The sequence below is a fragment of the Primulina tabacum genome, chromosome 4, assembly GCF_025594145.1.
Source record: "Primulina tabacum isolate GXHZ01 chromosome 4, ASM2559414v2, whole genome shotgun sequence".
NCBI classification, from domain to species: Eukaryota; Viridiplantae; Streptophyta; class Magnoliopsida; order Lamiales; family Gesneriaceae; genus Primulina; species Primulina tabacum.
Window position 1 is genome coordinate 7,790,123 of NC_134553.1, and position 12,677 is coordinate 7,802,799.

General features: G+C 37.3%; 2 protein-coding genes across 2 annotated transcripts; one reads left to right on the plus strand and one right to left on the minus strand.

Annotated features, from left to right (window-relative positions):
• Positions 1–540: 540 nt before the first annotated feature.
• LOC142542932 (uncharacterized) lies at positions 541–3,728 on the minus strand. Its single transcript, XM_075649850.1, has 5 exons — positions 3,710–3,728; positions 3,460–3,590; positions 3,037–3,355; positions 2,177–2,304; positions 541–1,281 (listed from the first exon to the last, which is right to left on the minus strand). Exons 2-5 carry the CDS (start codon positions 3,541–3,543, stop codon positions 823–825), a joined length of 990 nt encoding a protein of 329 aa, XP_075505965.1. The 5' UTR covers positions 3,544–3,590; positions 3,710–3,728; the 3' UTR covers positions 541–822.
• Positions 3,729–9,155: 5,427 nt separating this feature from the next.
• LOC142542934 (ethylene-responsive transcription factor ERF061-like) lies at positions 9,156–10,638 on the plus strand. Its single transcript, XM_075649851.1, has one exon. The coding sequence runs from the start codon at positions 9,455–9,457 to the stop codon at positions 10,349–10,351; it is 897 nt and encodes a 298-aa protein (XP_075505966.1). The 5' UTR covers positions 9,156–9,454; the 3' UTR covers positions 10,352–10,638.
• The last annotated feature ends 2,039 nt before the right edge of the window (positions 10,639–12,677 follow it).

Here is a 12,677-nt window from a genome sequence, read left to right on the forward strand (position 1 = left end):
TTTTTTCATCTTGCCTGTGATTTTTACCCTAATAATTTTTTATGGATTTTCCACGTAAATTTCAGGTGTCCAGTTTATTCTTTATTTTCGGGTTTTATTATCCAAAATTCCGCATGTGAGACCAACAGATTTGAAATATCCGGATTTCAATTATATTTTTATTTTTAATAATAAAACAATACGTGAAATCTTAAATCTGTACTTTACTTGTTTACACAATTTTAACACAATATTCTATTTCGACTGAAAACTAAGAACAGAAGCATCCATTTTGTCCTAGGATCGAATGGTCTTGGAGGACTTTGGCGGCCTCGTTTGCGGTTGGCCGTGTGACTCGATTATTACGATGATGTCTGATCGTTCTCCAATCTTTCTTGGAAAAAAATAATGTGACACCCCATCACCTAGTTCACTCGAAACTTTAGTTCAAATTTGAAGTCATGAACTAAATAAAAGATGGGTTCAAAGAAATGGATGGGCCTTGGTGGCCAATCAAGGAAATGTTACTACGCGTATACAATGGATGCTGCCACTGGAAAATCAAGAAAACTTACGCCACTTTATCTTCCCTTCAATTGTAACCGTCGAAAAAGTATCCCATGAATTCAAGATTCTTTCAAATTCACACTCTAGCTAGTGTATGACAACCCAAAATCTATGAACACCCGAGTCATTTGAAATAGAGCCGGGGGACATGTGTTGTTTATGTCCATTTCTACTCCAAACTAATCTGAATAACATACCTTAGATAACGAGGTAATAAAAAACAAGGCGATTCTAAACAGGGCAAATATAATTTTCTGGTCTTGTCACCTCTTGATGCTAATCCTTCCAACCAACCTTATTATACTTTCTTGAGGCGATGCCTTTGGTTGAGTGACTTGGAGTTACAGGAAATGAAGGCGTAGTTGGTGCTTCTTCATCATCCCAATTGTCTCCCCAACTGTCGTCCCAACCCTCATTTGGAGCTGGCACCTGTTCGCTGCCATGGGAAACTGGTAGCTCCATGTCTAGCATTTGGTACTTGAGAGGTTTTTTTGCAGAACGCCGCCTCAAGAAGACACACATCAAAACAGATGCTGTCACTGCTAATGCACCCAAAAACAGGATGGCAATGAAGTTAGTTTTCTGAGCGAAGTTGAAGAAACTGGACTCAGAGTCACCATCAAGCTTTTTGTTACCATGTATAGATTGATAACTAATATCGAGACGGCAATCACCATGCCCTGCCGTGAGCACGATGAATTGGCCATATCCTACACCTTTGACAGGTATACTGAGCTGCATAATAAAGCGTTGAGAATTGAAATCCACATGGAGGCATTTTCATGACCAACCATGGACAGAAACTAAGAAAACATATGTGATGCAAGATCAGATAAATCAATTCAGATCCGCTTGATCTGATAGAGGGCAGTAAAGAGCAATAGTTATGGCAGAACATAAATAACGACCTATAAAGCATCATTGATGAAATTAGATCTCGTGAAGACAGGAACTCTAAAAGAAAAATGAAACAATAAGTGTAATCAGAAATAAAACATCATTCCTGATCCATCACTTTGAGGAAACTCAGGTAAATAAAAGAACATAAATTGATTCAATGAAGAAACTAAATCTACTTCCAACTGCAAGAGACAGAGCCAAAAAACACTTTACACAACAACAATGTGTACATACTCTCAGAAAGATGGAATTTGTAATGGCACACTACAAATCTTCAGACTAGTCAAAAAATGGTTTTCAGTTGTTTATTGATTATTGCTATCACAAGAAATCAAGATCTAAGCCAATTAACCAAATTCTGCTCCTATGTAGTAATTATCGCTTGTAATAATGAACAGTAAATTTACAGTCCTAATAAGACACTCTTTATTTCAGATACTCCATGGATAGGGATCTCACAATATTAAAGGAGTAGCAAAACCAAGAAAAAAAAGTAATGATGTGTGCTTACACATGCAAAACAAAAATTAGGCATATCAAAATAAAGTTAAGAACAAACAAGAAATCGTTGCAAACATTTTTATCCAATGAATTATTTAAAACATCGAATTATGATCAAGTATGGAACTGTACTGTCTAATGGATGCCAGTCTCGTTGAAAAAGTAGACGTGACCAACAACATAGCAGTTCTTCCTCAAGGGATGAGAATTCTGGTAAAATTGTACGTACCTCAGTGACTTCATTTTTCTGAAGTTGAATTTTGTTCTTCTCTAGATGAACCAAATCAGGTGCCGCTATTGTCACACGGAGGGGGCCTTTTCCCTTGTTCAGAATCAAAAGTGAACGTTCTGGAGATTCTGGGACATCGAGAGAAACCCTTTTTAGCTTGTTCGTTTGGAATTGAGTAAGTTTCATCACTAATACTCAATAAGATACTACCCAAACACATAACAAATTCAATCATTTAAGCAAAACCTTCGTAATAATAAACCTACTTGCTCTAGGTAAATATAACGTCCATAGTAAGAAGCAGAATGTGCAAATTAATATCCCAAACAAAGATTTATCAAAATGTTCGCCTAGGTGATCTTATATGCTATTTTCTTCTCCAAATTAATTAAATTTGAACTTATTCGTGAAGGATTTTTGTCTAAGAGGATTCCGTTGACTAATACGCACTATTTGATCCAATACACATTCACAAAACATCAAATCACTATGAGACAGAGTGAGCAAATCATCAAGATTTTTTCTGCACACACTTCTTAAATGTCTAGCAACTTGGATAGTCTACGACTCTACATGAACTACCAATGGGCCACACAGGGAACACGGAACATAGAAACCTGTATACATAACTCAATAGAGTTAATCTCACTGACAGAAATGATGAATTTAAATGTTTAAGCACAAATCCTAATTCACTAAACACAAATTGCCACGCTCGTAACTTGAAGCTCATGGATAGTCATCAATATAAAGATCACTGCAAAAAAAAAAAAAAAAACCGCCTGCTACGAGTAAACACTTATCAATAAATAATACAAGAAAAGAAGAAAAAAAACAACTGAGAAAATTAAACTGTATACCATTCCCTGGAACTCTCAGACAAGCAACCAGCGTCTTATCATCATCAGTGCAGCGATTTGACGATGAATCACATACAGGGTTCTTAACCTTTTCTGTACCCTTATCAGATTTGGAATCAGACCCCTCGTTCTGCTTCTGATCACCTTTCGAAACGGTGCCATTCGTGTTCTTTTGCTCACCATTCACCCCTTCTGTTAACTCCGGTTGTTTAATCAAATCATTCCTATTTACGTGAACATCCTTTACAGGCTTCACTGCCGGATTTACACTATCATTACCGTCACCCTTCGCTTTTGTATCAGAAGTACCACCAATAACCTAAAAAATACGAAAACAATTATACAACCACATAATCCGAACAATTAAACTAATTCCAACGCGAAATCATCAATATGCACAAAAAAATCTGAAGTCCAAACTACCTTCGACTCCGCTACAACTGGATATAAAACAACTGGGGCTAGAAGAACAATCAGCATAAGACAAGAATTTATCTTCGTCCCCATAAAGATTATTGATCTAAAACCTTCTGATATCGACAAGAACTCAATCACTACACAGAAATAACACCAAAAAAATTAAGGGAAAAAAAAAACTAGAAAATTACGCTTGACAATGTAAAACCACAAACAAAGCAAATACAATACGGCGTAAGGTCAAACATTCTTTGACCACCTGTATTTTGAAAACATCCAACTACACTTCAAAAAATATTATTTTTCAAAAATAAAATTTGATCAAGATTATTCCCAAATACCAAGCTTCTTTGTATAGAAAAAGAAGCTGCACCTAGGGATGTCAAAATGGGAAGCGACCCACGAGCCAGCCCGCAACTAGGCGAGGTGAGGCAGTTCGACCCGTCATTTTGGTGAGCTTCTTCTAAATGGCTGACTCAATCGAACCCGTAAGGGACTGTGGGTTAACTGGATCGGCTCATCTAATTTTTTATTCAAAATAATTAGAAAAAATGTCAATTTTTTAATTAAAAAAATCTAAAAACCTTTGAAATATAAAAAAATTGAAAATGAACTATTTAATTACTATAAGAAATTAAAAATTACTAAAATTAATTAGTTGAATAAAATATGAAAAAATAAAAATATACTACAAATTTAATTATCATTAAAATCCATTTTTATTGTGGGGATTTGACAAGCCTAGCTGCCCCCTAAAGCCAAACACCAGTAACTAATTGTTTTCAAAATATTAAATGGGCCTGAAAGTTTTATGGACCACGCATAATTCATAAAAGGCCCTTTTAAGTCAAATGACTATTGTGGCCCAGTTTAGACGGCATAATTGTGTTCATACACGTTCGCTTTTCTCACACAGGATATATATATATATATGTATGTATATATATATATGTATGTATATATATATATGTATGTATATAAAGTAATACCTGATTAGTTGAAATTAAATGCTAAAAATTAAGTTTATTGACACAATTATCTTACCGTTTAATTTTGATTTTTTCCTTCAACTTAATAAAACAGATAAAACAAAATCATGCCTAACTGATAATTGATGGTTCATCTGATATCAACAGTCTCAAATATGAAACGACGTCTCAAATTCGAAACACAGTTCCGAAACTCAAAAAATAAATAAACTTCTTGAAAAATAACAATAAAGTATAATGACCCTATAGCTAGGGCATATGGATGTTAACTGCACATCGAGCATGGATCATTTGTCTAACTCGAAATAAATTTCACTAACCAACCATATGAAAAGAGGTATCTTAATGAATAATTCTCCAAAGATTAAAATAAATCAATAAAAGTGCATTAAAAGGGCTGAGTTACAATGTTGTCAAACCGACCATTGTTCTAAAGTACGCTTTTTTTGGTGAGGAAACCGAAAGATTGATTAAGACTAATAGATAAGACTTAAGGCTTCGTGACATGCAATTATGTCTAAATAGACAAGACACATCCCCTCTACATAATATCATGTGGGTCAAGATTTTGTACAAGGGAACAGAGTCAGCCAAACACAAAAATAGAACATTTAACATATGGATTTCTGAAACAGATTTTCAACTCAGTCCGATCTATGAAAAAATATTATTTTTTATTTCAAAAACATTATTTTTCAACGTAGCCATTAATCGAGCTATATCACAAATATAGATGTATAAGATCGTTTTTTTAAGAGACTCGCTCTTAAAAAAAATAACTAATTTTAATTTATCCCTATAAGTTTACCCCAAATGGACTTACTATAGAATGGTGGTATAGTTTGAAAAAAAAATAATGGAGCGTTGACAAAGATGCACGATGAGCAGTGGTGAAGTTAGAAAAATATGATTTTGTTAGAGTTAGAATTTTAAACTCTAAAATCTTTTACTATTTTAAATTGATCTACCCGGGTTAATATTATATTATTCCAAAATTATATAAAATGTACATATAATTTTTTTTAAAAAAAAATTGGACCACCCGGACTTATGCATGTGGCTCCGCCACCGTTGATGAGAATCATCGAATGAATTCACGTGACTTTTGATCGTATATTCGTATTCTTATCTTTTGTTTTTTAAGTGGCATTTGTAGATTTCACATGTTATTTGCAATTGCCGTGTTTTTGATTCTTCTTTTTTTTTAGTCATTTTGAGAGTTGTATCCAGCAGCGGAGCCAAGAATTTGGCGTTATCCGAGCTAAAATTTTAAACTCTAACATCATTTAATATTTTAAATTGATCTACCCGGGTTAATAACAAATTTATCCAAAATTATACAAAAATTTAGATATAAATTTTTTAAAAAAAAATTGGACCACCCGGGCTCTGTACCTCCGCCCCTGGTTGTATCGTGATGAGGTAGAAATGTAGTTAATTTTCAAGATATCGTATGCGCTCGTATGTAGATTTACAAACAAAAACTAGTTTTATATATGGTTTTTATGAGATTTAATCAAGAGAAAATGGCATTGAATCCAACACGAGTTAAATTTGCGTAGCATTAGCGTCAATATTGATATGTCGGGGCGATGAAAAAAATAACGGATTATATTAACTTCAAATTTGTAAGAAATATATATATTTTTATTTTATTGAAACTTACCGTATACATACACGTAAAAATGATCGATGGATTATTTTTATAAGAAAGTGAGTAAAGATTTCCGGGCTCTTCGAACTTAATTTTAACCCCTTTTAGATCTTAATTATAATTTATTGTACGAATAAACATTATGCAAATCACATAATTATCTTGAAATTAGTGCCTGATGACGTAATCTCTAAAAAGTAGACACGAGAAATTGTTAGTAAAAAAAAAAAAGGAAATGAAAGAAAAGAATCCGAAGGCTAGGTAGCTTGTGTGTGGTTTGGCAGCAGTAACGTGTCGTTTTGTGCATCCAAAGCAACAAAACGCCAAATTATTACTTTCTTAGCCATTTGCTAATTTCGGCATTACATGTGATTTCTAAATAACTCTCTCTAACATCGTAATTTTTTTCTAAATATTACTTGAGATATTGTAACGAATATTACGTGAAACTCTGCCTATTTATTTCTTGAGTAAAAGCAAAACAAAATACGAGGATTATTAGCTTCCGAGTATTTCCAACTTATTCTATCCATGTCATGACAATTCTCTCGATCAAGCTATTTGATATCTTGAGAGATATTTGGTATAGGGTCATCAATTATGGACTTAGGGTCGCCCGGAAAGTGAAGTAGCCCTACGGCCTACCCCATGTTCAGCAGAAGCAGAGTTTATCTAGTAGCTCGAGTAGTATCAGTAGTAGCCCGAGTAGTTGAAGCCCGAGTAATACAAGCAAGAACAAAGCTCTGCCTCCAAGTAGTTTACCCAGACATTCAGTACATGTGTCATGTGTGAGCTCACAAGAATGGGACATCATGACTTGATCGTCATTAGAAGATCTCTAGGCACACGTCAGGGTGATGTGACTCGATCAGAGTAAGTATGGGTTGTTAGAACTAACAGTGCTAGTAAACAGGGCATGAGTAACCATCCATCATGAGTAAAAGTTGAACACTGAAAACAAAATCATCATTGACTTCTCTCCTTTAAATATCATGTTTGTCTGATATTAATTCATTCAGATATATACTCTCTTGCTAAGAAATACTCACTCTATCCAAAAAACACTTGACTGACTTGAGCATCGTAGTGACTATGTTTGAAAACCTTCTGACGCTCCACTAACGATCTCTGTTATTTTAAGTGTGCAGATATTTCGAAAGCTAGGGAGAGCCATTTCTTGAACAATTATAGTCCGACCCGGTAATTGTCCACTCATCTCAAACTCAATTCACCCGGTCGCATCACTATTAAAAGAATCTTTTACGAATTTCCCAAGAACGTCCCGACGATGATGCATCAAATTTGAAGGAAAATATCCCGAAAGGCAAACTCGTGAATTTATGCTTAAATGGACGTGTGAAAAAGATATGTGCCGGGTTGGGAGGGGTGCGGTTTCGATTGACTTTTGGAGGATTAGGTTTGGGTGTCACATGTGGATATGAAAAGCCATTTTTAGACCTTGGAGGCCATCGCTTTAGTCTTATTTTTTTAAAAAAATCATACTTTACACCTTTAAAGCTTTGACCTTTCTGCATGTGAATTGTATGTGATGATCAACTTCTTCCATGCATAAAGTTTACTTTTCTAGTGGGGAATCAGTATAGAATGCTCTTTAATTATTTTAGGGACGTAGGATCCTACAATCTCATAGATTTTTTAAATAAAAAGAAATAATTTCAATCGAGAAATAAAATTTTTACATGTTTCCTTTATTCATGATGGGATAAGTAAAATATGATAATATTCTCAATCCTATATATAAAGTCATTGTTTGATGAGAATGATCAGTTTATATATTCTCTCATCACACGAACCAAACGATACGATGCGAAAAGATATGTTTTCGCAGTGATTCATCTATTTATAGTTCATATATAGTAGTTTAAGTTGCGCACGAATTGTAACATGGGACAATATATAATTAGGTAGCTAGGCCATATATAGAACCCATACTTCTATTAATCTTTTGGGATAGATTTTCGAATACTTATTGTCCGATCAATTTTGTATAAATGAAGGCATTTTTTGTTTAAGTTTTGCATGTAGTTGTAGCAAGGGGAACCCTATGTCAAGTTGTGGACTTGTATCCAGCGTTTGATGTGAGCGTAAGTGTCCACATAGGATGATATATCGTACTTTATCGAGAATAATATATCATACATTGTATCGAAAATTACGATAAAATTACGGTATAATAAAATATATACCGGTATCATCTCGAAAATTTATCGGTACACCAAAATTTTCAGTATATATAACTAGCATACTTATTATATCGAAATTTTGCGATATACTGATATTCGATACGGTATCAGTATTTATCGTTTTATACCGAAAGAACCTTATATTTTTCAAATTTATAATTTTATCATTTAAAAATATTATATATTTGTTAGTTTATGTATATTATACACCGAATTTTTTCAAATTTCATACCGTTATCGTATCGAAAATTTCGATATTTTTTTTAATAACTCCTCCTTCCACTAACTTATTAATTAGTTGCATCTTTGACATAACAACTGCATGTAAGAAAATTATTTAAAAAGATATTTTTAACATATAACGAGAGCGATATATAATTCAAATATCTTTAAATAAAAGACATTATTGAAACTCAGAAGCTAAACCTAGCCACTAATTATCTTCAAAATATTTTCTTTTAGGGTGAATTGCTGTCTGTCTCATCATGTTTATTAAATGCTCATTTAAAAAAGATTTGGAAGTTTTTCGACTCTAGTTTTTAGGCTCTTTCAGAAGGGGACAAGTGTTAGGACTATACAAATTAACAGATAATCTGAATTTAAAATCGAATAGATTTTAGATCACGAGTACAAAATCACTACTTGATCAATATGTCTTTTTTTTATTTTTAATTTTCTCGTATATATACATACGTACATCTGTCTAGATTCAGTTCTCGGGTATTGAAAAGTGAAAACACAAACCAAATTTAAAATATCTACAAATTCCAATGGCAAATTAGTAAATAACAAGAGCATTTACTCGATTGTATAACCAAACCAGCATTAAGACCTATAAATTCATGCCAGCCAACAGATAACAAGAAGAACCCATAACCAAAATTTTCTCGGAAAGCTGCTATCTTCAAACTACCTTTTCATTATTGAGTTCTCACTCGTGCAGGGATTATTTTTCCAATATTTCGGCCCCGAGGTCTTAATCTATTCATCCATTCACTTTATTTTCTGTTGTTTATATATAACTTTCTAAATTTCTTGACATCTGGGATGTGTTTCTTTCTTGATTCTGACATCCTCAAACTCAGGAAATGGGTAATTAATTTCTCAGTCCCCTGTTTTGTGATGTCAAGAAACCTTCGTACAACCTCGTAAAAATGGACAAAGTTCTAGAAAATAAGCCTCCGTTTACAGTTGAAAATGAGGCAAGTATTGGAGCTGTTCTGTCACAGCTCATTCTAACTAGTGACTCCAGCACCTTTGATTCGATCTTCTCCTTCTACCAAACAACAGACACAGTCTGCAGCCATGTTTTCCGGCCCTTGGGCTCTTCTGTTTACACGGAACAGAGAGCTGTGTTCCGAAAATTCGACAATGAAGGACAAAAAATTGCTTCATTTCCGAGAAACTCTCTGTTAAATCCTATTTCGGAACCGGGTTATGTTAAAACTAATTTCAATCCGAGCAAGAAGAAGCTGTACAGGGGAGTGAGGCAGAGGCACTGGGGCAAATGGGTGGCTGAAATAAGACTGCCGCAGAACAGGATGAGAATTTGGCTCGGAACGTTTGACACGGCGGAGACCGCTGCTTACGCCTACGACAGGGCTGCTTCCAAGCTCCGAGGCGAATACGCCCGCCTGAACTTCCCGAACCTGTGTGACCCGACGTGTTTAGGATTAGGGGACTGCGCCAGCCTCAAAGCTTTGAATAATGCTGTTGATAACAAGATTCAAGCCATTCTTCTGAAGGCGAGAAAGGGTAAAAAGGCTAAAAAAAGTGGGAACAAAAAGGAGAGTGGCAGCAGCAAATGCGAAAGTGAAAGCGCGGAAAAGAAGACGGGTTTGCCTCCCAACTCTGAAGTGAACGCGGAGAGTTGGAGTGCAAGCGTTTCCGAAGACGGGTTCTTGAGAGGTGGCGAAGATTCGCAGGGCTCGTCTTCGTATGACTGGTGCTCGGCGGTGGCGCCTCAAGGGGAGCTGGAGATTGAAGGGTGCTCGCTTCGTCGGATGACATCGTTCGACCCTGAGTCGATATGGGAAGTTCTTGCTAATTAATATCTTCTTTCTGCGTGCATATATCCTCTGCTTCATCATAAGAAAAACTCTCGACTTCATGCTTTGTACCATAATAAATAATCTAATTAATATATTCAAGAAAACGGAACAGCCTTTGCATTACTCCAAAATTTAGCACGAAACGTGCTTTTGTTCAATGGTTGTAATAGCTAGTAACAGGGGCTGTAAGTGTAAATGTAAATGTAAATGTAAATGATGGTGCCAACTGCCAAGAATCCAAGCTCTCTCATCATAGGCCTTTCACAGATATTCGATGACATTTGCAGTTAATCTACACTAGAAGTGAACATTCTCGCGGGAATCCCAAATTCAGTACATCAAGTTTGATTTGATTAATACTTTAAGACATTGTTTCGTTTAGACAATTAAATAATTATGTATTTTTAGTATATATTCATCATATAATATATATATATATATATATATATGCAAAATGAATAAAAGAAGTTAAAATGAATGAATTGAACCCACCAAACATCTACACTTGTCTTAACAGTAGTATGTATATGTATCTTGTTCATCAACGCCATTTCAGTCCCGTCCACCAATCAATTATCACTGCATTTGACTTGTGTGTGTATATGTGTATATATATATAAAAGTATTATATAATTTATATGGTAGCCGTTATTTGAGTTAGGCCTTTTCTCCTGGCTGATCAAGTGTAGCCCGAACTCAAGTAGGATATATATATATATATATATATATATATATATATATATGATACTAACGGGAAATTTAGGTCCGATCTCAGCAAGTGTCACTAGTATAGACGTAGGTTGCAAAATTGTCCCGAGCCTGAAATCACGAATAAGACCGTTAAAAGGGGGCCAAGAGGGTGTCCTGGCGTAGCCCCTCCGACGCTCAAGTCAGAGACTGAGGATATATGAGGGGAGCAGCTAAGGGTGCTGCTGAAAATAATATATTGAATGAATCAACTGACCACTCAAACCTGATATTTATAGGAGAATACCTGGGGCCTTGATGGTCCTGTCTTCCATTTGGGCTAGGGATGAGCCAAGGGTAGCGGGCCCATCCATGGATATCACCAGTATCACCCTCCCGAGTCGAACTGAATCGTAGGTTCAAAGTTCGATTAATTGTCCTCCTCACTCACTACATCGCCATCCCCTCGCCGAGTGCACGCGCTCGCCCAGCGCCCGTGCGCTCGCACGCCAGGCTCTCGCCATCCCCTCACCCATGAGCTCGCCAAGCGCTCGCCCTTGCTGCTGCCAAGCTCGCCATCCCCTCGACGCCACAATAGCCTCGCCCCAGCACACTCGGCACTCGCCCAACGCTGGAGGCTCGTCCTTGCCAGGCCCGCCATCCCCTCGACGCCACAGCAGCCTCGCCCCAGCACTCGCCTCGCCCTTGTCAAATGCGCGCGCTTGCCCAGCGCTGCATGCTCGCCCCTGCCAGGCTCTCGCCATCCCCTCACCCCTGAGCTCGCCCAGCGCTCGCCCTCGCCCGTGCCAAGCTCGCCATCCCCTCGACGCCACAACAGTCTCGCCCCAACACACTCGGCGCTCGCCCAACGCTGCAGGATCGCCCCTGCCAGGCCCGCCCCACACCCTCGACGCCACAGCAGCCTGCCTCACCCAGCCCGCCAGCCCCTCGCCACCATCGCTCAACGCACCTGCTCGCCCACAGTACCTAGCACGCTATCGCCCCTCGCCCAAGCCATCACCCTCGCCTAGCACACCCCTCGCCCAGCACGCCGAGCGCTCCCCCTGCGCAGCCTCGTCCTCTGTCACTTCCGAACGATTGTATGGCTTCTGAATAGCTTTTGGGGGCATTGCCCCCAAACCCCCACGACCTGACCGGGCAGGTCGATCCCCGTAATTTTCGCAGCGGCAAACATCGTTCGTAATCGACAAACCAAATAAATTTCTCTAACAAGGTATGCCCTTGTCGCCCCCATCTTCAAGGTCCTCTACTAAGCTTTTGAAGGAAAATAATTTTCACTTCCCCGTGCCTTTGATTCCTCTGCTAAAATAGTCCTTAGCAGAAAAAATAAAACTTCAACCTCCTCAACTCTCTAACTCATCTGCTAGGCGATGCCTTAGCAGGAAAATAAAACTCTCACCTCATCATCTCGTAACTCTTCTGTTAATCCGGGTCTTAGCAGAAAAAATCAAACTCTCACCTCATCATCTCCTAACTCCTGTGCTAAGCCGGGCCTTAGCAGGAAAAATCAAGCTCTCACCTCATTATCTCATAACTCATCTGCTAAGCCGGGCCTTAGCAGGAAAAATCAAATTCTCACCTCATCATCCTCTAACTCCTCTGCTAGACGACGCCATAG